This window comes from Rhinolophus hipposideros (assembly GCF_964194185.1).
Source record: "Rhinolophus hipposideros genome assembly, chromosome: 14".
Taxonomy (NCBI): Eukaryota; Metazoa; Chordata; class Mammalia; order Chiroptera; family Rhinolophidae; genus Rhinolophus; species Rhinolophus hipposideros.
This window is the reverse complement of record NC_138060.1, coordinates 56,398,520-56,424,966: the sequence shown is the minus strand read 5'-3', so window position 1 is coordinate 56,424,966 and position 26,447 is coordinate 56,398,520. Positions and strand designations below refer to the sequence as shown.

General features: G+C 41.6%; 1 protein-coding gene across 6 annotated transcripts in view; it reads left to right on the top strand.

Moving 5' to 3' along the window:
- The window catches only part of ULK4 (unc-51 like kinase 4), a 386,569-nt gene that overhangs the window by 168,482 nt on the left and 191,640 nt on the right, over window positions 1-26,447 (top strand). For all 6 annotated transcript variants that reach the window (XR_013994883.1, XR_013994884.1, XM_081072450.1 and 3 more), the window contains one exon: window positions 13,322-13,370. Coding sequence is in view for 4 of the 6 variants with exons in the window: in XM_081072450.1 (XP_080928576.1) it covers window positions 13,322-13,370 (49 nt within the window). In the remaining 2 variants the exon portion in view is untranslated. The remainder of the gene's footprint in view (window positions 1-13,321; window positions 13,371-26,447) is intronic.

Below are 26,447 nucleotides of genomic sequence, written 5' to 3'. Positions count from 1 at the left end.
TCACCATGTCCTGCGTTCTTATGTGGGAAGCGGGACCAGAGACCGCGCATGACACCGGGCATGACACATGGGGCAGCGAGCATGGTACAGTGCTGGCCAAAGCTCTCCGAAGGGCGGTAGAGCAGTTTGTGTGTGTGGGGACAGAGTCCCAGAGAGCAATTTCCAGGCTCTCGGCCTCACATGGAAAAGTGCTGACTCGGGTAGTAGATGACCGTTGGCTGTGGCTAGTTGGCCATCAGCTGTAACCAGTTAGCCAATTAGCCCCTGATGTAATTGCTGCGGCTGCGCGGGTTGGAGAGTTGGTTGGTTAGCAGGCAGAGAGGCGGACAGCGTGTTGCGGGTCGTGTGAATCCAGCCTCCAGTGAGACTATGGTGGTGCGACTCCCCTATCTGTGGCTCCATGGCTGTTCCTTTTTGGCCTCTCCATATCCTGCGTTCTTATGTGGGGAGCGGGAGCTGAGACCCCGCAGGCTGTCCCGCATGACAAATGGCGCAGCGAGCAGGGTCTCCCGCACTACAGTGCCTATGAACAAGTCTCAGGAAGACCAGGAGGAGCAGCTGCCGGAGAGCAGAACCCCTGTGGAGGGGTGGGAAGACGTGGACGGTTCCCCAACCAGCATAGACCAGAGAAAACAAAGGTCGTTGTGCCGCTGTGGGCTGGGAAGTGCTTGCTGAGGCCCTCACCCCCAGCTTGGGGAGGACTTGGAGCCCTCGCCCTGCGGAGAGGGCATACGTTGTGAGGCCAATGCACAGCCCTGGCAAATGACTGCGGACTATGGGGAATTGCCTTCCATCCCTGGTTTGATGGACCTCTTGACTGTTTGCTTGGGAATGTACCACCATGTAGTGGAACCGGTGGATGTTTGCTTCTGTCTTGACCAGCCGCCATCCAGAATATGTAAGTACCTTGACTGTGAGTCGCTGTTGTTCCAGCACGGTACCCTGAGAGGCCCAGAGAGAGTGGTAGTGCCCTGAGAAACCCTGGCTGTTTCCAGGGAGACTGGTGGTACCCTAAGAAGCCCAGGAAGTCTGGCTGTGCCCAGAAGGACTGGTGGTGCCCTGAGAAACCCTGGCTGTGTTTAGAGACGCTGGCTGTGTCCAGGATATTGCATTCACCTCCAGGCTCCTTGCACAGGGTCCCTTGTGGAAGACGCTTGTCTTGTAGATTGTGAGACGAGACCCTGTAGGGGTGGAATGTGGGGACAGAGCCAGGAGTGCAGTTTCCAGGCTCTCGGCCTCACATGGAAAGGTGCTGGCTCAGGTAGTAAATAGTCATCAACTGTGATTGCATGGCCATCAGCTGTGGCTAGTTGGCCGTCAGCTGTAACCAGTGAGCCATTGGCCACTAATATAACTGCTGTAGCTATGCTAGCAGAAAATGGGAGCTAGGGAGAAGATGGTGGCTGAGCTAACAAGCATGGATTGCAGTTAGCACGGCGGGTTGCAGCTAGCAAGTGGGGTTGGTTGGCAGATAGAAGTGGTTGGCAGGTTGCGGATAGTGTGGCTCCTGCTTCCTGTGTCTCCAACCCAGCCGCCAGCGAGAATATAGTGCTATGACTCCCCTATCTATGCCTCCTTGGGTGTTCTTTTGGCCTCACCGTGTTCTGCGTTCTTATGTGGGGAGCGGGACCACAGACCCCGCCTGACACCCTGCATGACATATGCACAAATGTTTATATGTGAGAATGTCCATTAAAATAACAACAATAGTAAAGACAGCCAGTATCTGTCTTCAAAAGGAGCTTATTATCGACCAGACAGTGCTGGATTCTTCCCGGGCACAACCATATTTACCCCTCAACATCACTAAGTGAAATAGGCAGTGGGATTACATCTGAAGAAAATAACGCTTAGAGTTTATGTACTTTCCCAGAAACACAGAGCTAGGACAATTGACTGAGGATTTGAACTCGTTTGAAGCGATCCCTAACCACTATATTTTTAATTTTATTTTAATAAGTACTAATAAAAGTGGGAAACAAATGTCCATCAAAAGAGGACTAGTTAAATATTCTGGAGATGAGAAAACTTTGTAGGTGTAAGAACTTGTATTTTAAATGAATATTTAAAGGCATGGAAATGTCTTCAAGAAACCCCAATATGTGTAGTGTGATTTGAACTTTCTCCCACCCGCTATCCTGATATAATATGCCTACCGGGCTCTTAAATTAGCAGATTCCAATTCTAATCCCAGATCCATTACTGGCTTTGTGAGAACATTTGTTTCACCAGCCTAAGGCTCAGTGTCTTTCCCTATAAAATGGGCCTCGTGGGGTCATTACATGTAAATGAGAAGTGACTGTCCAGTGACACAGGGCACTTGCACAGGAGATGGCGGCTATTATTTAAAAGATGAGGTTTCTCCTACGTCCTATATGAATAGAATAAAGACAACTAATACATCAACACTTAATGATTTTCCTACAGTGCTGGGATTGTGATATTTTCTTTGTAATCCTTTTCTTTTTCTTTTTTTATTAAATTTATTGGGGTGACAATTGTTAGTAAATTTACATAGATTTCAGGTGTACAATTCTGTATTACATCGTCTATAAATCCCATTGTGTGTTCACCACCCGGAGTCAGTTCTCCTTCCATCACCATATATTTGATTGTAATCCTTTTCTATTCTTCCCAAATGTAACATTCAACAAAATATTATACTTTATGCGTATGCATTTCTACATTTTGTATAAATTTTAGATAACTAGCTATATACAGTTATGATTTTTAATAATTTATTTTCTGTAATCAGGAAAAAACCATCAATCTGTTAAGCTCACACAGACACACCCAGGCTGGTGGTTCTATCAGACATTAACATAAATGGCAATCCATAACCCATCTGTGGTTTTCATGGTCAGCAAGGTAGCCTTTGGGTCAGTGGTTTCAAGTTCATCATCACTCTGTGTTTGTCTGTTAGTACCAGAGTATCATGGATTGATTTTAGAAACAGCTTCTGAAATGGGCTGCAGGATACTGAAGTGACTCATATAGTACAAGTGTAATTTATAGGAACTGGGGCTGAACCTGAGACCTGACCATCAGGAGGTTGACCAGGGTGTTAGGCTGTTCTTTTTGACCCTCTTTCTTTCCCCACTTTGACGTTCTTGCTTCCCACATCATGTGAGCACTGAGACCACCAGGTTTCTCTTTTCCTGCCAACTCTTTAAATGGTGACCTGCCCTCAGTCTACTTGTTACTCTTCTTTCCAAACTTAATCCATGTTCTTGTCCATACTAGCTTTTCCTCCATATATGTTATCTTCTATGTCTTAGAGCGGTTAAGATTATGAACTCTGAAAGTAGCCGTGCTGCCTTGGATAAGGTTCAGGGTTAGTGTTCTTCTCGGTAGCATGGCTCACTCATTCCCACCTCAAACTAAGGATTGAGGGAGAGGGAAAGAATGAATGAAGCATAGCGTTATCAGGGCTCAGGAGCTTCTGTGAATGAGCCGGCTTACTGTGCTGGTCAGTGTTCTGGTGGTGGCCTGGGTGGTGGCCTCCAGGTAAGACAGATCAAGCACCTGGAGTCATTCTTTGTTTCTTCCCTAATCTCTCCCTCTCCTGCATCCAATAGACTTTCAATCAATTAATTCCCTTCATAGAACCTCATTAATCCTTCTCATCTTCGTCTTTGCCTATTTACTTCTGCTTTGGCTCTTACTACCTCTTATGTTGAGACTAGTCATTGTCACCTAACTAATCGTGTTCCCAGTCCTTTTTGTTTCCCTCACTGTAGCCAGAATAATCTTTGTAAGAATATAAAGTGGTAATGATATCATTTTTCCTAATCCTCCCGAGTGGCACCCATTACCTGGACGAGAGCAGGGCCCAGCAAACTTCCTGTAAAAGGCCAGATAGTAAATATTTTAGGCACTGCAGGCCCTGTGGTCTCTCCTGCAGCTGCTCTGCCCTGGTTGTGTAAAAGCACCTCTAGACAATATGTAAACGAATGGGCATGGATGTGTTTCAGTAAATGCTTATTTATGGAAACTGAAATTTGAATTTTATGCAGTTTTCATGTCATGAACTAGTCTTCTTTGGATTGTTCTCCCCCCAACCATTTAGAAATGGAACAACCATTCTCAGCTTGTGGGTCATACACATACTGGCGGCTGGTAGGGTTTGGCCTCTGGGCTGGAGATACCAATCTGGATTTAGAGGATAAAGTTGAAGCTCGTCAGCATGGCTGAGAAGATAGATCTTTTGTGATCTGCCCTGGCTATTCCTCCAGCCTGATCTTTTACCTTTCCCCCCCCCTCTTCTAATGCAGTAAACTTGCGTTTTTACTTCTTTTTCACTGCCCGTAATGAGCCATTCTGTGTTTGCTTTTTGTCATGCTGCTGCCTTTGCTCAGGACGCAGTTCATCCCTCCCCATCCTCCTTCCCGTCCAACCCCTTCCGCCATCGACTGCCTGTCAATAACCTGCCCCCTTTCAGGGTTCAGCTCCAGCGGTCCCTGTTCTGTGGAATGCGATCTCAGCAGCCTGGGCTCATATCTCAGTACTCCTTGGCAACTGATCAGTTTACTTCTTTGTGCCTCCGTTTCTCATCTGAAAAAAAAGTGAATCATTGTCAATAATACCTAACTCAGAAGGTTTTTCTTCTTGGTTAGACTCCAGTGTGTTAGCACATGTACAGCAGTGGGAACCGAGTCCCCACCGTGAGTCTGCGATCTGTGTTTACACTGTGGTCACTGTTGGTTACACTAGGAAGCCTTTGTTTTGCCACTCGGATAGCAAAGGCTATTTCTGTTTGCCCTTTGTACCCTTTGTAGCCATCCATCCTCACACTTCTAATACATGATGTAGTGCTAACTTGGCCCAAAGCACGGCACAAAATTATAAGTACTCAGTAAATACTTACTGAGTAAACGAGAGAGAAAAGAGAAAAGTCTTATTCTAACTTCAAGTAGATTCTAAAGCAGAAACATCTTGCATTTCGTTAAATGACAGGAGAAAAAGGGACCATAGAAAATAAGTAGGTTCACTAAACTGAAAAGCATTAAAGTATCTCTTACACAATTGCTGGTTTTTAGTGTTGGGCTCATGTCTGTAGGGGAAAAGAAACACTGGCCACCTGTATGGTCTAGTCGCCCCCTTACGGACGTGCCTCTGTTTTGAACGTCCAATCCTTTTCCTTACGGATAGCGTTTCTTTTGGTTTAGTCCCTTCCCCACTTTGGCGCAAGGATCAACACGCTTCTTATCTCTCGTTTCAACGTGTGGAGCTGTGTGACCAGTACAGAATCATGCCTTGGGGAGAGTGCCAAGGATTCAAAGAATTAGCAGAGACAGGAGATTAGGTACAGAGCCACAGGATTCAGAGAAACAGGGCGTGAGGGCTCAGGACCCAGGCAGGACGGGAAGCACTGGGCAGATGTGGGAACGGGGGCCACAGCGCGAGGCTGGTGAACAAGAGTGTTGTCTCGTGCAGGGACAATTTGCGGGAAGCCCTGGACACAGCGGGATTTCAGCCACCTTGTAACATCTGGAGTTAGAAGGAGTCAGAGATGTCTGGAGGTCCACACGCTGTGTGGAGAACCTCTTGATTACAGCTCTTCCGCCTCCCCTTCCATACTTTCTGTGATAGAAACATTCTGTGGCCTTGTTTCACTAGTACGCGTGGATGTTCCCAGGGCTGGATTGGGCATCTACTGAGGTTATAGGTAGAAAAGCGTTATGCAAAGTTGCTAATGTAACATAACGATTCTTTTACTTGCATCTAAAATCTCCTTTCTATTGGAAAACACTTGCTTTTGACTTAACCATAGTTTCTCTCACTGAACTGCACATCTTTTTCATGCTATTTTAGGCAATGGGAGATTCCTGTATATCAGAGATACATTCTTGTATAGCTTCATTTTCTAACTTAATTCTAAGACTTTCTCAGCAAATGAAGCAGTCAGCTTTATAACATGGATTGTTATTTTTATATTGTGTATTTCTCTTGCTCACTGGGGTGTAAACTTCCTTAGGGAAAAGAAGTATAATGCTGGCCCATAGGGGGACACTATTGATCTTCATAACATGATGCGATCTAAAAATTTTCTGTGCTAATGCTGCTGAAATCTTAATGTACCCTTTTTTTTTTGGTAAAAAATAATTCCTTATATGTGTACCTTTACTGGTAAGACTTCTGGAATTCTCTGCAAGAGGATTAGCAAGCATTGCAGGCAAGGGCAAACATTTCAAAGAGAAACGTTACAAATATTGCTTTCGGGCAAGATATGATATCATGCTAGAGCTAAACTTATGAAACCGTTTCTTTTTGAAGCCGATTCACTGAACCAATAATTTGGAATTCAGCTTGATGTTAGAGGTTTTTCTTTTTTTTTTTTTTTCAAATTTAAAATGACTGTTGTTGGCCCACTACATGGGCAAATTATATAAATAATAAGAAATGAAAAAGTTTTGTTTGTAGTCTAGTGCTCAGTTATGAACAAATACGTATACTCTGAAATTCCTAACTAGTGTTGTTGGGAAAAATCTTTAAAAGTCCGGCATCTATTTGGGGTTTCTACACAAGTCAGCCAGAAGTAGCTTATTCAAAGGCTCAATTATGAATCATAGGTGAGTGGGCTTGACTAATCAGATGAGCCATTTAAATCTGGTCCAGAGGTCAGAGGCAGTGAAGTCAAAGAGGTTGGAAGCTTGAGAAGGACTTACCATGGAGCTGTCCTCCATTGTTGGTTTTGGAGATGGGGGAGGCCATGTGGCAAGGACGGAGCGTGGCGTCTCGGATCTGAGAGGCAGCCCTAGCTGACAACCAGTGAGGAAATGGGCACATCACTCCTATGTCTGCAAGGAACTGAATTATGTCCACAGTAAGAGTGTGACTGAAAACAGATCCCTTCCACCCACAGCCTCCAAATGAGAACAGTTCTGCTGCCACCTGGACTCCAGATTTATGATACTCCGAGCAGATAACTGAGCCATCCTGAGCTCGACTTCTGACCTACGGGCTGAATTAGTTAGTATATGGGTGTTGCCTCGAACCACTAAGTTTCTGGTAATGTGTTACTCAGCAATAGAAAACCATACGGGACCCCAGTCATGACTCCTCTGGATTGCGGTCGTAGCCTGTTAACTGGTTTCAGACAGTGTTCTCAAACTGTCTGTATTGAAGAAACAGTTACTAAAATTTCTGTGTGTTGCAGACAAATACTGTGGCAGATTGAGTCTTACAAAGGTGGCTGCAGAAACATCTCCCATCCCAGCCGCTTTTCTTCCATTCTCCCATCAGGAGGTGACTCTCGTTTCCCTCCAGTTGAGGCCAGGCAGGCCTTAATGACGGGCTCGTAACCATTTGGAACGCAGTGGAAGCGATAGTGTGTATCCCAAGGATCAGTTTGGAAAAGGCCATGCACCTTCCGCCTGGTTCTCTAGGAAGGCTCCCTTGGCATCCTGCTGCCGTGCTGTGAGAGGAGAGGGCAGCAGGAGGTGACGTGGCCAGCAGGATGGACAGTCTTCCTGAGTTCTCTCAGCCCAGGGGCCAGACATGTGAGTGAAGAACCCAAGATGGTGACAGCCCCCAGCTATAAAGGCACCCCCAGCCTTTGTGTCTGCCTAGCTGAGGCCTGAAACATCTGGGGACAAGGACGAGTCACCCTGTGGTGCCCTGTCCAAATTCATGACCCACTGAGTCCAGGAGCGCCATACAGTAGTTACTGCTTTATGACACTCAGTTTGGGGTGGTTTGATATGCAGCAAGAGATAACCAGAGTAAATATCCTTATAAAATACTGTAAAGTGAAATTTTAAAAAAAGACATACACAGAAATCAATGTAAAGTCACTTCCCTGTGACTCTGTTCACCAAAGCAGTTACAAACCTGTCCAAACTCAAGGGGAGAGGACACAGACCCACTTCTCAAAGAAAGGAGACTCGAAGAATTTGGCAGCCATTTAAAAAAAAAAAATCTTTCAATTTTGAAATAATTTTAGCCTTACAGAAAAGTTGCAAAAATAGTACAAAGAATTTCTACACACTCTTCAGCCAGCTTCCATGGATGTTAACATCTTCCAGAGCCATAGTCTAGTTATCAAAACCAGGAAATTAACACTGATATAATACCATTCACAAATATGCAGCCCCTATTCCAGTTTCGCCAGTTTCCCCACTAATGCCCGTTTTCTGGCCCAGGTCTAATCTAGGATCCCACACTGCATTTAGTGTTCCTGTCGCTGTAGTCTCCTCCAACAGGGGACAATTCGTCACACTTTCCTTGTCTTTCATGACAGTACCATTTTTTAAGTATACTGGGTAGTCATTTTGTAAGATGCCCCTCAAGCTGGTGTTTGTCGGACATTTTTTCATGGTTAGATTGAGGTTATGTAGCTTGGCCAGAGCACCCCAGAAGTGATGACGTGCCTTCCTCAGTGCGTCATCTCAGGGGGTACGTGACGTCGATAGGTCTTGTTCCTGTGATGTGAAATGTACTCACGTGGTTAAGGTGGTGACTGCCAGGTTTCTCCTCCACTGGAAGTATTTTGGAGGAAGGTACTTGGAGACAATGCAAAGGTCCTGGTTTTCATCATATTTTGGTGAGGTCATGTTTTGAAATGGCCACAGAATTCGATTTTTTTCATCATTCGATCTACCAGACAGACACTTAATCTTCCCAATTTCTGTAGTGATCTTGTCACAGACCTGTGACAGTTCGCAGGCCGGCTCTGGGCTGCAGACCCAGAAGTAATGGTCTGGACTGCACTCCTCCCCCAGTTCATTTTTCCCATTACTGTCAGATTGCACTTTGAGTAGCAAACCCAACTGCCATTCATCTGCTTCGGCTCCTTCAGAGGCTCGCCATAACCCTTAGGGTAAAAACCTAACTTCTTAGTATGACATTCAAGGCTGCATGGTTCTGTTTCCCCTTTCACATCCTCCTTTTACTACTTAGAATGCTTATGCAGCACTTCCGTATAGGCACACCTGCCTCCTCCACACATTTTAGGCTTTCAAGGCTCATGAATATCTTATCGGTCAGGGCTCATGGGTTTTCTCCATGTCTGTCCCTTATATCCTGTGCATAGGTCTCTGATGAGGTTAATTTTGTCTTATGTTTGTTTATGTATCAAGCCACTTGCCTCTCAGTTTGAGGGTACGGGTTTTGAGTTTACAGGATCAGCCCATGGCAAGGGTTTAATAGTATTAATCAAAAATTGAGTTATGAGATAGTGTCCAGAAAAAAATGGTCCAGTACTAAGTAAGATCTGTATGACAAGATGGATTCCTGAAATGCAGAGATGGTGGATGAGAAGCCCTTTGGAGAGGACAGTGTCCCTGTGGGTGGGTTGCCTGCAGAGACTGTGGGTCTCGACTCCCGATCCTGGCTTCACGTATATTGTCTCTACCCATGTGGGTAGATAAAAACTTCAGGCAAGCCAGTCGAAGACAGTGCAGCTCCAGGGACTGACCCTGACGTCCCCAGAAACCCGTTTCATCACTGTTGGGGACTGCTTTCTTTGTCCTGCAAAACTGAGCTGAGAGCAGGCCTTCCTCTGCCTGCACCTCCTCCTGGCTGTTTTCTGTGAATCAATAGAAATAGGCTAGGGCAGGGCCAGGGGCCTTTAGTTCCATTTAACTTTTGTTGTTGGTTCATCCTTAAATAGTGTTAGGTTTTAAAGGAAAGTTTTAAAAAATGTTAGTGATGGTTTGAAATTCAGCCCAACTCTCTTCCATAGCTCTCTGAACAGAAGTGGAGTAATCTCCCTATTCCTTCTTTTCCCGTCTAACTCGCAACTAGTCCTTTATATCTAAACATTGCTAGATTTACTTGATAGCCTTAACTATCAAGCATTAAATTTAAAAAAAAGTCCCAACACTGGGGCAACATTTGCTTTAGGCGCAGGAGGGAGTTGGAATGCCAAATGATGTGTCCTAATGATTTTCGTAAGTTTAGTCAAAAATTTCTAATTCAAACAGCACCTCTTTTGTTAATAATATAAACCACAAATATACCAAATCCCAGTGAATCTTCCCAAATAAAACCTGTAAAGAGAACCCTTTAACCACCCACAATCTATCATAAAATTTTACTGTTAAGAGAAAACCACCCCTACGACCCCCAAACCTCCCCTCCCCCACAAAACACGGTAAAGTAATCCCAAGAATGAGATTTGAGAAGCGGAGTATATTTCAATTTACTCATCTGGAATTAAATGAAGTGTGCTTAGATGGCTAAATAAAAGAAGAAAAGTATACTGTAATGTAGTTCATATCTTCACAATCCTTTGAAGATTAGGGATGGTTTCAAAAAGATCTCTATTTCGTTTGTTTTTCGTTTAAAACAATTCAGATAAATCTCTTTCCTTCCTGTCCTCCAGGCTGTCCACAAACCATAGAGATTTCATTCGTTTAGAATTCAGGATACAACAAACAGGCTCATGTAGTAAAATGGTAACTGGTGATTTAAATCATGGCAGCCAACCACAACACAACCCCAAATAAGATAGCCTTTTGCGTCATGGTTCTCCAAAGTCTACTGCTATGATGACTTCAGACTTGCTGCCCGAATAATCCCTAAGAATCAGCCACATCCATTTTCCTTAGAGGTGAACCTGGTGCTCCCTGGTCTGCAGAGGCCTGAGACTGGGCTGCTCTCCATAGTACCCGTCAGAGGAAGACAGCTGAGTGGCCCGTGGCTCGGAGCCAATCAAGGGTTTGATCATTTGAGACCCGAGCCACTAACTGGACCTGTGTTGGTATGAGAGGAGATGCTTAGAAAAAGGAGACTGAGTTTTTAAATCAAATGTTAAGAACATATTGAAGACAAATGAATATTGTCTTCATAGCAATCTGTAGTCTGGGGATTTCAGATGTTTTATCTACAACTCGTGGTTAAAAAAAAGAAAAAAATGCCTTTTATGTCATTCCCCAGGACACACATGCATACCTATACCGGAAACAAAAATGTCACGGAACAATCCTGTGCGTGTCACTCTTGGATGGTCTCTATTTTATATTTGTAATAAAGAAAATGCTAGTCAATACCCAGTAAACTCATTGCTCTCTTTATCAGTCACTTCTCACAGTCTGGAAAAACACTGCTTTGCGGAGCTGTAAATGTTCACAGCCACTCTTGCATTCGAGTTCTTTTGGAATTGCATTTGAGGTTAATCCACGAACCACAGAAAATGTCATAGAAAAAAATTTTTTTAACTAAGCGTAATTTTTTTTTAGCTCGAGTTCCCTTTTTATTTACCAGCTGTGGCTCTAAATGATGTGAGTAACTCAAAGAACAAAATCGCTGTGGTTGTTTGTATTCAGAAGAACGTGAGGACTGGAACGTTAGACTTCAGAGTGCCAGGAGGCTGAGAGGCGGTCCAGGTCAGCCTGCTCATCATGCAGAGATCTGAAGAACAGCTAGCTGTAATTGTTAAGAAGGAATTAAGGTCGTCCTCTTGAGCAGTGAGCCCCGAGCTCCTCTCTTGAGCTTTGCCTCCGCTCAGGGCCTGCTCCAACCCTTCGGAGTGTACTTTCTCTCCTAATAATAATACCTCCTTGAGCCCTGAGCCGCTTTTCTTAGTGCTGTGCCTGCTCCTGATTCTTTGGAGTGTACTATCTCTTCTAATAAACTTTTTCACCACTTAAAAAAAATGAATTAAGGTCATGATATAGCCATGTGTTAATACTAGAATATGTTTTAAAATACTATCGTGAAAAGTCTGGTGCTGTGAGTGGATGTTTCTGCATCTGATGCTGAGGGAGAATGGGATAGAAGGACCTGTGACTTCCAGGTGCCATTGAAGAAGCAATGGTGTCTGTGTCCCTGTGACCTTCTGGGCTTTGGTTGCTAGGGCAACTCTGAGATGTATGAGCTTGGCCATTTCAGCCCGGGCCTCATAACAGTATATGTTATAAAAAAAAATGACCTGTTAAGGCAGAGAGCTGATTAACATCCAGGAAGCTGAGGAAGATCGGGAAGGTTAGTGTGGGCCTGTAGTTGTGCCTGGTATCGAGTCTGTGCTTCTCCCGTCCTGCCCAGCCATGTTGGAAAAGAAGCTTCATTCTCGGATCCGAGCCTTCAGTTGCCCAGAAAAGTGAGAGAATGTAAATGTATTTAATATTTGTAGTCACAGCTTTTCCCCTCTAATATCCTGAAACTACAGAAATAATCACATTTGTTTTTGCTAGATACTGAGGGAGGCCTTTCTAAGTGCTTCAGTTTTGGGGAACTGTTTGTATCTCACTTTCCCTTAAAACATATTTGTAAACATTGTCATCTTTTTTTGGCTAGTCTCATAGGCTTTTTTCTTTTTTCTTTTTTTTTTTTAAATCAATGTATTATCACAGACAAACAAGCTCTAGGGAGGCCAGGTGATAAATTCCCTTTCCACCCACCTGGCATATTCTGTGAAACAGACAAACTGCACAAGCCTCCAACGAGGGCACCAAGCTTAAGTGCTACAGTTTATCATACACAGTAAAGTCTAATAAAATTAAGGAATCTGATTTTTTTAAACTGAAGCAGGATCGGCAAATTATAGTTTGTGAGCCAAATATGGCACTCTGTCTGTTTTTGTAAATAAAATCTTACTGGAACACAGCCATGCCTATTCATTTATGTATTTATGCCTGCTCTTTCATTATAGTGACAGAGTTAAGTAGTTGCTATAGAGACTGTGTGGCCCACAAAGCCTATAATATTTGCTGTCTGACCCTTTACAGAAAACAATTTACTGACCCTTGGAATAAAGGCATATTTAGAGATGAAGTATTGTTCTGTAAAAAAGTGTCACTTTTGAATCAAGGCTATTTTCTCTTCAATGGCAGGAAAAAATTCTTCTATTATATAGATGACAATTTTTTAAACTGGGTTTAATGAAGGAAGTACCTAAAGTCAATTGGGTGATTGGTGTCTACCTGTTTTAAAGTTAAGGATTATTAAAAATCACTGTACATTAAATAATGCTGAGAAGCTATCTAATGGGGCATACATGAAAGATTATAATGTGGCATGCTTATAATTTAACTGCAGTGATGATTGGTTATATGATTTTAGCTGGCGTTGCCTATTTTGATGGTCTTTATAATGATTGTGAATTTTAATAAAATTTTTCATTTGTAAATATCAATTTATTTGAGATTTTACTTGCTACAGATCAGTAAGGCTAAGCTAGTAGTCATTTGCAGAAGCTTCATATGTCTTGTGTTTAATAGATGTAGTTCAGTGTATTAAAAATGAGCATGTATTTAATTATACAATTTCTCGGTCACAGAATTTAAGAAATAAAACACAGGGCTGCAGAGCTTCATATCCGGGCAGCAGTTTAAGTATGAGCTCCCTAATGTGTGGTTATCTTTTTATTTCTTAACAGACTTGTGGAAGAAAGCAAACTGATCCCACTCATTTTTGAAGTAATTCCGGTAAGAAAAGAAATATGCATCTGAAATTCAAATGGAATTTAAAATTTTTTTAATAGTTTTGACTCTGTTGGGTAGTTGGGTTCTAACCCTAACACTGCCCACAAGGCTTTGCGTGTCCTTCATCATCTTCCTTAACCTTACTGGGCCTCAGTTTCCTTGTCTGAGCTCTGTCCAGCTGTGAAATTGCATAGGGACACTTAATGACCTGCTCACTTGTCACAGTCCTTTGCATTTCATTTCTATTGACTTAAACCATATGTTACCTAAAATAGAAAAGATACTTCATCTGAGGCTGGTTTGTGGAGGGAGGGCAGATTGGTGATGGCTGTGCCGCTGTATGAGTTTGCTGATGTTCAGTGGGAAGCCCTCTGACTTTGTAGTCACTGGGTCAGATCAACAGTTTTATGCCGATGGGCAGAAAGTTGTCTTCTTCATAATGTAGAAGAGCTGAGCCTCCATACACCATTTATTCATAGAATGCAGCTTAATTGGAAACCATCTGTTAAAGAAAACCTTTCATCTCCTGTTCCTGTGTGGAGGGAATAAAATGGGCTGCAGAACTGACTTTTAAATCCCTGTTTAAACTAAATACAGATTGGAAAACCCGGGTGAAACTTGAGCTGGTGCTTATAGCAAGGGAGGACCCTAAACCAAAGAAATGTCATTTTGTGTTTGGGTGGGTTATCTCCCTTTGCCCTAAACTTTCTATCCATAGCTAGCTGACAGCACAAGGGACAAAGGAGGGAACAGACCCGCCAATTCAGCTTAACCTGTCTTGGTCGTCCATGGAGCAATGACTGTGATAGTCTGATAACTCTACACATGGAAGATTAGCTTTCTTTAATCATCCTACAGTAGTAACCTACAAGTTGTCTGTGTATTGCAATGGCTCTCGGGTGAAACGTTATCTTTGTTAGCTCCACAACACCCTTTCCCTTTTAGAGGAACTGGTTGGATTTGCTAAGGGAAAAGGAATGGGAAGTGGGTTAGAGCCTGGATTGAATCGCTTCAAATAAAAGGGGCTTTTAGAGGCAGTGTTAGAAGGAATAGACGAAAAGGAGGTGAAGAAGCATGGAGATCAAGAGCTGTTTCAAGGGGATTTGAAAGCTTTGCCAAGTGGTCTGTACCCCTCCTTCCCTGCAGCAGGGTGTACGTCACTTGCTAACTGCTTGTGGAATGGGATTTGTTTTGGAGAGCAATGGGTGCAGTAAACCGCTGGGTTTGGCCACGAGGTTGGGCATGGGGCAAGAGTCAGTGGTGTCCAAAGTCTGCTGCAGCTGGCGTGCCTTTGAAAAGAGTGTAGCAGATGTAGAGAGCACTGAGCTAGAAAGGCCTTAACGGGGTGGAGGGGACTCACCCCTTGCTGTGGCAGGAGGGCCTCTAACCTGTTACGGTCACTGCAGCACCTTCGGGGACTGATAACAAGTTCTCCATCTGTCCTTTGGTGATCATCTCAAGGTCTAAAAATCCACACGTAGAAATTCCTTCATGTAGGTTACCAAAACCCCTCCGTACTTGATGAATTTTTGTCTAACGAGCCCCTAGCAAGGCTTCATATTTTACAAACGACAATAAGTGTTTAATTGATTAAGGTCACAATCTCCACTCTTGTCATTGTGTTGTAGCTGTTGTAGGAAGTGGGTAGAAGGTGACATCTGCTCTCCAGGTCAGGCTTTCAGCTGGTCCTGAGCTCTGTGACCTCTCAGGCATGTGTGGGATCCTGCTCTTTCTCCAACCAGAACAGCTTCATACACAGGTTTCTTGTAGAATAGTATTTTAAAAAGAGGTCCTACTGCTCCGAAAGTAAAGGAAAAACAGTTGGAAATCACTGCTTTTTGGGCCAAAACATTAATGTCCTTGAAGAATATTGTTAAGTCCCTGTTCTACGTTTGTCTTTCTTCAGTTGAGTAATCTCAGTTTTTTTCTCTATATAAATACATATTTTAATCAATGAACTATCTTTGTAGCAGTTGTCCTGTGAACTATTACCTTGTCCTTTTAAAATTTTTGTCACCGATCAACACATAAGATAGCATGTTATTGATTTTATGATGTACATTTTTTTTAGGTTTTAATATTTCTGAAACTGTGATGTACTTTCCAAATCAATGGCTTTTTGCAATTGCTTTCAGCCAGGCGACTTGGTTGTCATTGCCTTAACCAATTTATTTTCCTTTTATTTTTCTTTGGATAAGTGCCCAAGGGTGATATAAGGATGTGTCTGAATCAGTCTAAAAGAGCTCTTTCAACAAAACTAAAATGAAAATTCTAAGTAATAAGAAACCAATGTCATAGTTTATGGACAGCATTTTTTTTCGTGCTTGATAAAATAATGGTGCATCTTAGAACTAACTGTTGGATTCCTAGTTTCAGGAAACAGTTTATTCTTCAGTTAGGTGTGCTTTCTAAGTTTAAGGGCCTAGTGTATGGGTAGCAGCTTCTATCAATGATTTGGTCAGGGGAAGACATGAAAAGGGCCCTGCATGCTTGGCTACTGCTTATGTCTTCTAGCCACCCATTAAAAAAACAGAATAATTTCACTCATTCAGCTGGTGGTCCACTCTGACCTCTTGATTACTGTTTTCTTTACTCTTAGCCCATAATTATTTTCCAGCTTCTGTTTGCTGCTTTGAAAGCCTGATTACAGGCTATATAACTTCCTTCTTCTTTTCTAGAGTTTCTCATAAGATGGGCTGTTACCAGCAGTGCATCCTCCCCGAGATATTTTTATTAAGAAAGCAAACCTTTCTCTTCTGATGGGCAAGAATTGCAGGTAGCTTCTGTGTCTTTCCCCGATGCCTGGAGCAAAGTGAAGATGAAGAGAGCAGAATTCTGAATTTGATGTCCCATTTACTCAAAATAGCCGTGTACAAATCTTAAGAAAAGATTTCTGGGGTTGTGTGCTAGATTGAAAAGCTCCAAGTAAGGATCAAACTGGTTAGATATATAGCCAATTGAGAGTAGTTTTTATTATTAAAAAAAAGATAAAAGCAATCTCATTGCAACTGCCAACTCAGGGGGCATGTGCTCCCTCCTGTCTGGTGCCCAATATCTGGATTCACCATGAGCCATGTGTGTGCACGTGATCAGGTGGGAGCTTAATGGAGGGAGGCAGAGACTGGCTGTGGATCCCAGGGGTAGGGGTGTGTGTGACTGAGTGCTCAGTGTGGGGAGAGGAGTCTCCCAGAAGTAGTAACCTTTAAATGTGGCCTTGAGGGCCTTATCGTGAGGGGAGGGGGAGTCCAGCTTGGAGGAGGGGTGAGTTCTAGCTGGCCTGAACCAGAGACCATGGAGAAGTGTATGGAGTGAGGCTGAAGGGCAGTTTGGGACCAGATCTTGCAAGGCTTTATGCTGTGATTTTTGTCATATTTTTTTGGCTTTGCTAGTAATTTATGCCATTTAAAATCAGGTAGTATCCTCTACTTAAAAAAAAAATTGTTTTTAGAGCCTCTGTGCTGTGGGGGTATGTGCTGTGAGGAGGTAGGCTGCTCCGCCCCCGGGTTGGGACTGGGAGAGAATCGGGCTTAGGGTCATGGGATTGTACTGGAAACTTGAAACATATTGAAAGCTGGACCTGGGCGTTCCCTGCAAGTCTCCCTCACCAAGGTTTTTGAGATCAGCCAAAAGGACTGGGGAAGGGAATATAAAAGACAGAGCCAGTCTCAGAGGTCCGATCCAAGGGCCCAGGAGAGCTAACACCACATTGAGGGCAGAGAGCAGGCAGAATGTTGTTAATCCTGAGCTCCAGCCTCCAGTATCTCGGCCCTTGGCAGGCCCAGCGGTGGGAAAGCCAGGGAGCTGATTGCTTACAAACGGGAGCCGTCACAGCCTCTGGGTCCTGCTTTCCCGGCCAGTCCCACCTGGGTGAGAGCACTGCCTTTTTGTTGGTAGCACAGGGTGGGCAGTGTGTTGGGTGGGCAGTGGAGGCTCAGGCAGCGTGCATTGGATTAAGCTGAATGGATTCCTCCATAGACTTCAGGATCTACAGCACTAAGACCGTCGGTATCTGCTTAATAAATGCAGGTTCCTGAAGAACCTGAGCCCGCAGAAGAGCCGGTAGCTTGGTTTGGGAGTGCAGTGTGGCTGGACGGGCAGGATGGAAGGCATTCTTTTCCCCTTCTGCCACTTTTCCGAAGAGCAAAAGTTGCATTTAAACGTGTTTTAAGCATGAGTTTGGATGGATTAGCCTTTGCATTTTGCTGTGATTCCAATCTCCCTTCATTTTATTTCAGTGGTTTATGTTTTGGCCTACTTCAGTAAATCGTTTTAATGCCAAGTAATAGAGGCAAACTGTATTTCATTGGGGGGAAAAAAAAGCTTTATTCATGGCAGATTTTCCATGACAGTGCCAAAATATCACTGTCATGAAATTTTATGTGCCTGCTCCAAAACAAACAATTAAAGAGCTATTTCAGTGGCAAATGGTAACAATAAAAATGAGATTAGCAATACACTAGTTTGACAATTATATTGTTTTAACAGTTCTTGAGGAGAGCAGTTGAAGCAAGCTGCAGTAAATCTTTCAAGGCAACTGTGTCTTTACAAAAGAGTCTCTTTGTGGGTCCTTGGAGCCTAAAGGATTTAATCACTGAGACACCAGCGCGGTACAGACTGGCAGCCACATTGCATTGAAGGAGCATTTTCAATCCTGTGCATCTATCATAGGAGGTTTTTAAAACTACTTTGCTCCATCCTCGTTGTAACCCATCTAATGTGAATTGGGTCTTAGGGTATGTTAAAACGACAAGTTCCTTATAAGTTTATGTAGCTGCATGCTTGTGTTCAGTATACCATTAATAAGATTCTGCTGTGCACGTGGGCATGGATTTCTAAACTAGAAAATGATTTGATTAAAATTTCCAAATGTTTGACTCGGGAAGATATTTTCAGAGTTATTGCAAAGAGTACTATTGGATGCAGGAGATAAATTTGATTTTTCAACCTACATGTATGCCTATTCAGGGCTTCTGTAGATTGCAGAATGGAGCTGTACCAACTCCTATTGTGTACAAAGAAGGTTGTACACACTGCTAACACACTGTCCTTAACATATGTATTTTGAGGTTGTTGTTTTTTTTTTGGTGGGGGGATGGATTTGCATGGATCTGTTCTTTGTAGCTTGTGTCATAAATTTGTATTTGCTAAATAACTCTAAGGCTAGAATGCAACCTATTGATACTGGATTGAATGAAGCAAAGTCGCCCATGTAACAACAACTGAACAAATGACTTTAATCTGATTAATACCGTGTTACCTGTTTAGCTGAATAAATGGTCTGAAGCTAAATAAAATAAGCTTATACTTTAAATTTGGGCTGAAGCATAACTAGTTTCTGCAATATCAGCCCAGTTGGTTTGGAAGAAGATGGATTTTGCTAAGATAAAAACCATATGATTTCATTCAGATGTGGGATATAAAACTGAAAGCAACAAACAAGAGAAACAAAAACCTCATAGACACAGACAATAGTTTTGTCGTTATCAGAGGGTAAGGGGGAGGGTAACTGCTATTGCAGTTTTCAGTATGGTATCCAGTAGCCACACCAAGCTCACTGAGCACTTGAAACATGGTCATCCCAACTGAGATGTGCTCTAAGTGTCAAATACATACTGCATTTACAAAAAAAATATAGCATTGTAAAGTAGCTGATTAATTTTCTTATATTGATTGTATGCTAAAATGATAGTATTTTGGGTATATTGGGCTAAATGAAATAATATTAAAATTAGTTTCATTTGATTCTTTTTACTTTTTTGACTACAGCTTGCAGAGCATTTACATGTGGCTTGCATTATATTTCTGTTGGATAGTGCTGCAGGAGCTTTTCCTAAGTCTTGTATCCTCAGTTACACTTTGAGTTTCACTTAGGGAAGAAGCCACACTCTGTACAACCTCATTTGCCCCCAGCACATACCCTCCCCACTTCATACCTTTCAGTATGTACGAGGTCTGACAATTAAGTTCGCAAACTTATTGCAATGATGTTGCTAACCTTTTTTGAAATCAGAGGGATTATTTATTATGAATTTCTACCAACTGGACAAACAGCCAAGTTTACTATTTGGAAGTGCTGAAAAGGCTGTGTGAAAAAGTTAGATGACTTGAACTTTTCGCCAAGAATTCATGGCTCTTGCATCACGACAATGCACCAGCTCACACGGCACTGTCTGTGAGGGGGTTTTTAGCCAGTAAACAAATAACTGTATGGGAACACCCTCCCTACTCACCTGACTTCTTTTTTTACCCGAAGATAAAGGAAATATTAAAAGGAAGACATTTTAATGACATTCAGGACATCAAGGATAATACAACAGCAACTCTGATGGCCATCCCAGATAAAGAGTTCCAAAATTGCTTTGAAGGGTGGATTAGGCGCTGGCATCAGTGCATAGCTTCCCAAGGGGAGTACTTCGAAGGTAACCATAGTGATATTCAGCAATGAGGTACGTAGCACTTTTTTTTTAGGATGAGTTTGTGAACTTAATTGTCAGCCCTCGTCTTGATTTACTAGTGATCCAGTGAAGGAGGTGAGGCGTGGCTGCTCGATCCCTCCTTTGCAGACTGCAGTTACAGCCAGCCTTTTTCCCCCTTGATGATGGATTGAAAGAAGAAATCGTAGGAAGGGCCAGTGTTCTTCCTTGTATCTCAGTGTGACATACAGAAGGCAGTTTAGTTGTAGCTCCTCCGAATTTGATCATGACTGGTGACACTACACAGTTTTACTTCTTTCCTAACTCTGGACTATCTGGGGATGCCCAGTCATTGGACATCTTTGTGTTCAGGCTTGTGATAAAAAAACAGCAAAATGCCTAATGTGGATAGTAGGCATTGCCCAATCTCACTACTCCAAAACCCTTTGTGAGTATAGCTTTTGATTGGTGGAACAAAGCAAAATGACTTGATAAATACAAAGGATGACTGGAAGAGCCTGGGATAAACTCAGTGGTTACTCATTCTCAATGTATAACCACTTGTGGAGAGCAGGATGTAGGCTGATAAGGTCCTTGCAGCCTGTAAGGTCATGCAAGGAAGCCTCGCCTCAGCATCTCCCCACAGAAAGAACAAGATAACACAAATACAGCAGCAGGGCATATAACCTTACAAATAATACAGAGAGTCTCGTGCCCAGCCCTCCTAATAAAAATAAGAGACTGATCCTTTCAGAGACTTTACTTCACCTTTGTGCTTACACCTTATATTTCCCTGTTTGGCCCCAAAAGATGGCTGGTTAGTCAATGACGGGTAAGATTTCTCAAGGAAGGAACAACCTAAGACAGGCACAGCCACATAGGAGCCATCTGGAGAACTCGGCCCCCAAAAGATGGCTGGTTAGCCAATGACGGGTAAGATTCCTCCAGAAAGGAACAACCTAAGACAGGCACAGCCGCATAGGGGCCATCTGGAGAAGTCGACCCCAAAAAGATGGCTGGTTAGTCAATGACGGGTAAGATTCCTCAAGGAAGGAACAACCTAAGACAGGCACAGTCGCTCAGGGGGTCATCTAAATACTCATGGGGTTGATAAAGGTGGACATAGATCCCCACCTTCCCCTCGGCTAGGAGAGCTTCTGCCTCTGTGGCTGTATTCAATGATTTGAGAAATTCTTGATGTGATAACTTCAGTTCTCCATCTATTCTTTTCAGTAAGTTTCAACATAAATGTTTTGTCCCCTGGAAGGGTGCATGCAACAATTATTATTACATTCATGACACTTTCAACAGACAAGGGTGATTGGTTTAAATCTATTTTCTGATATGATATATGAGACTCATAGACCACGTCTTAAACCAAAAAGAGAAGGGGGAGATGTGGAGAGCAGGATATACGCTGACAAGGACCTTACGGCCTGCAAGGTCATTGAAAGGAGGCCTCTCCTCCACATATTCCCCCAGAAAGAACAAGATAATACAATGACAGCCACAGACATACAAACTCGCATATTCACAGAACAGTATGTTCTTCTAATACTTGCTTGTTTCTACTAATACTAGCTTGTATAGGCAATTGTTCTAGACTAGGAGTGTCCAAACTGTGGCCCGCGGTTCAACTGTGGCCCATGATCCATTGTTAATTGGCTCGCACAAATTCCAAAAATATATTTAGTTTACTTAAATAAACCAGGTGAAGCAATACGTACTTCACCTCGAGTGAGTGGCCCGGCTGTTTGTGTATTTTACCGCATACGGCCCTTGGTGAAAAATGTTGAAAAAAGTTTGGACACTCCTGTTCCAGACTGTTTAAAAACCGTGTGAGAGAAAAAAACTGCGCCACTGATCTGCCATCCATGGACAGTGGACTTCCTGATCCCAACTATCCTGTCTCTGTGTTTTCTCTTAATCTCCCACTCTTCCCCCTCAGGTCTAGCCCTCCTGTCTGCGCTGGACGCGGCAACCACTGAATGTTACTTTTTCCTGAAACTTCTTCAGTATTATAGAATCCCATAAAGTTTATTCAGGAACAAAACAATGGAGAATACACACTTTTAAAGAAAGTAGAAATGTCAGCAAAAAGTTACTAGTTTCAATTACATAAAGCAGCAAGCATCTATAGCATTTGCTTTTGATGTGCTTTTGTATTTGTTTTCTTGGATGAGCAAGAAAAAACAGAATTTATGTGTTTACCCAGAGCTGCAAAGGATTTTCTGACTGAGCCAGGAAATCTGACGCACTGAAGTAGTTTATAGATTTATGGGAAAAGAGCACTTTTTAAATAGCTCTAGCAAGTGAAATTGGATTTTGGATTTATTAGAGGTACCAAATTGGAGAAAGACTGTGATGAGAAGCCAGGTAAGGGCAAGTTATTACATAGGATTTTTAGGTTTATTTTTTCTGCTAACACGCTTGTTAGTATAGTCTCATTTTTGGAAAAAAGAGATAATACATGTGTGGAAAATAATTAGGAGAAAATGAATTAAGCTGTGAGCTGTGATATTATGGAAGGCCTTCCCATTATATTAGACATTTCTGTACTGTTTGAACTCTTTACAAATATGTATTGTTTTTTGCTAAGATGAGCAACTCTGAACGGAAGCTTTTTGTCATATCTTTACACATCTGTGTGTGTTTCTCTAGGGTGTTTGAAAGTTGAATTGTTACACCAAAGTATATGGATCTTTTGTATTTTGATATTACTCTCCAAAAGTAATATAAAAATTTCCCACTCAGCTGTTGTATAAATCGAGCTACTTTTGCCACACACAACTGAGTATTATTGGTCTTTTAAATTGTCAGTTGTTTGTATTTTGAGCTGTTTGCTTTTTTAATATCAGAGTCACATTTATCAATTTTTTTTTCTTTTTTTTTTTTTTTTGCTTAGAGCTTCTTTGTTTGCCAGCATGCTTAGGAAAGGACTTCTCTTCACTAAGGTTATAAAATATTAATCCCTCTTTTATTCTATACATTTATGATTTCATGATTAAATCTTAAATCTTTGCTTCAAAAAACTTTGTCATAAGGAATGAGTACGAATCCAGCTTTTCTCTTCCCCACACATCTTACCATCACTGAGTTGTTCCAACAGTATTTGTTGATGTAACCCATCATTGTGTTGGCATGAAACACCAGATGTGTCATTCATTCACTATACCTACCTATATTGTTTGTTGTCTATATTGACATACAATAAGCTTCATATGTTTATTATATGTAATTTGATGATATTTTACAAATGTATATTCAGTCGAGATAATGAACATATCCATCGTTCCTCCCTCCCATTTCCTTGTGCCTATCTATAACCCATCCCCTCCCTACTCCCATTCCAGCCCCTGGCAACTATTAATTTGCTTTCAGTCACTGTAGATTAGTTTGTATTTTATAGCATTTTATGTAAATAAGTAATAACGTATGGATTCTTTTTTTTGTTAATGGACCTCTGGCTTCTTTGATTGAGCATTTCCTTGTCTCCTAGGGATAAAGCATTATGTCTGATGTTAATATCACCACTGCAGCTTCCTTTGATTAGTATTAGTAAGGAATATTTTGTGAATTTCTTAACTTTTAACCTATTTATGCCTTTAAATTTAAAGCTGTTTTCTCTTTTAGAATTTATTTTTTTATTTATGTATAGTTGGTATACAGTCTTATATTGGTTATATTAGTTTCATGTATACAATATAGTAATTCGACATTTTTGTACCTTACTATGTGGTCACCCCAAGAATTCTAGTAACCACCTGTCACAGTGTAAATTTATCACAATGTTATTGACTATATTCTCCTTCCCCATTTCACCCATCTTACACCCCTTCTCTTCTGGTAACCATCCCTTTGGTCTCTGTTTCTATGAGTCTGTTTTTGTTTTGTTTGTTTGTTTTGTTTTTGTAGATTGAACATATAAGTGAAACCATATGGTATTTGTCTTTCTTAAGCAAAGAATACTTGGGACCAGAATACATGTCACCAATGTGTGAGTTAAACCTGCATGATCTGACTATGGCTACCTTTCCTGCTTCATGTCGTACCTCCTTCCCTTCCTGATGCTTTCACCAGGTTGACTTCTCAGCTTACTGATTAGGCTATGCACAGGGCTATTTGTCTCTTACTTCAGGACCTTTGCTTTTACTAGTCCCGCTTCCCAGAATGTTCTCTCTGAGTGGCTGAGTGCACCCCAACCTTCAGATTTCAGAGAGACCTTCTTTACCTCATCTAAAATAGCCCTGTGAGAAGAAAAGGTCCATGCCTGTCTCTCTAGCCTTGCCTATCATTTGGCACAAAGGAGCCTTAGATATTAAGTAGCCACTCATTGTATTTGTCTTGAACAGTTAATATATTTTTAATATTCACTATTATTTTTAATGTAGTGCTGGATTCAATATGCAAACATTTTTTAAAGGTTTTTACAGACATATTTGTAAATGAAATCGTCTGTAGTTTTTGTGTCAAGTCTACCTTCTTAACTTTGTATTTTAAAATGTTTATAGTTTCCTAAGAAATTGCAAAGGTAGTATTGAGGCGTCCTGTGAACTTCACTCAGTTTTTCCCAGTGGTTATATTTTCTATATCAAAACCAGAAAATCGGCATCGGTACACTGTATCTGTGTAGTTCAATTTATGTACATTTTTTTTGAGGTTTGTTTTTAGCCAAGGATATAGTTTGTCTTGGTTTATATTCTGTGGTGCTTGAAGGGAAGCTGTGCGCTGTTGCTGTTCGTTGGAGTGTTGTATGAAAGCTGATTAGGTCCTGTTGGTTGATGGTGGTGCTGAGTTCTTCTGTCTCCTTGCTGGTTTTCTTTCTAATTATTCTATCCGTTGAGGAGACGGGGGTGTTGAAGTCTGCAGTTAACTGGGGATTTGGCTGTTTCTTCTCTCGTTTCCCAGTTTGTGCTTCAGTGACCTGCAGCTCCGTGGCTCGGTTCATGCATCTCTCAGGCTGTCATGTCTTCTTGGTGATCTGAGTCCTTACGTCATTTTGTCATCATCATTTTTATCATTATGTAATGTCTCCCTATGTTCCTTTTAATTTCCTTTCCTCTGGAGTCTATTTTTTTTCTGGTATCAGTATAGCCACACCTGTTTTCTCTTGGTTATAGTTTGCATGATGTGTCTTGTTTCATTCTTTTAATGTTCAACCTACCTTTAACATTATATTTTAAATGAGTTTCTTGTGGACAGCATGTAGTTGGCTCATTTTTAAAAAGATTTTTATTAAAATATAGCTAACATACAATATTATATTAATTTCAGGTGTACACCATAGTTATTCATCATTTATATATATACATATATATATAAATAAAGAAGTGACCTCCAACCATCGGACACTGCTATGTTATCACAATATTATTGACTATATTCCCCACTGTACATTACATTCCCATGACTTTTTGTTTTATACCTTCCCCCCTTTTTAATTTTTCAATTACAATTGATGTTCAATATTATTTTATATGAATTTCAGATGTATAGCATAGTGGTTAGACATTTATATGATTTAAGAAGTGATCCCCCTGACTAGCACCCACCTGGCACTATATATAGTTATTACTGTATCTCTGGCTATATTCTCTATGCTTTACTTTACATCCCCATGACTATTTTGTAACTACCAATTTGTACTTCTTAAACCATTCACCTTTTTCACCCTATCCTCCAACCCCCTTCCCATCTATCACCCTGATAAATCTAGTCTCCATCTAACACCATACATAGTTATTACAATATTATTAGCTATATTCCTTATACTATACCCTACATCCCCACGGCTACTGTGAACAACCAATTTGTACTTCTTAATCCCTTCCCCGCTTTTCACTCATTCCCAAACCCCTTCCTATCTGGCAGCCATCAAAATGTTCTCTGTATCTGTGAGTTTGTTTCTGTTTTGTTGTTTTCTTTTTGTCCTTTAGATTCCACATATAAGCAAAATCACATTGCATATATGTCTTTCTGTCTGATATACTCCACTTAGCACAATTCCATCCAGGTCCATCCATGCTGCCACAGACAGCAAGAACACATTCCCTTCCATGGCTGAGCAATATTCCATTGTATACATGTACCACTTACTCTTTATCCATTTACCCATCGATGGACACCCATACTGATTCCACATCTTGTCATTGTAAACAATGCTGCAATGAATATATTGATGCACACCTCCCCTCAATGTAACATTTTGGGTTCCTTCAGATAAATACCCAGAAGTGGGATTACTGGGTCATTCTTTGCTCCCTTTTATATCCTTTGTTTCAAAGCCTATTTTGTCTGATATAAATATTGCTACCTCAACTTTTTTGTTGTTTCCATTTTCATGAAATATCCTTTTTCTATCTCTTTATTTTCAGCTTCTTTGTGTCTTTTGGTCTGATATGTGTCTCTTGTAGGCACAATACGCAAGGGTCCTGTTTTCTTATCCATTCAGCAGCCCCATCTCTTGATTGGAACATTTAATCCACTTACATTGAAAGCAATTGATAGATGTGTAGTTATGGCCATTTTATGATTTATATTTTTTACTCTTTTTCCATCTTGAAGAAGTCCCTTTAACATTCCTTATAATACTGATTTGGTGGTGATGAATTCCTTTAGGTTTTTCTTATCTGGGAAACTCTTTATTTGTCCTTCAATTCTAAATAAT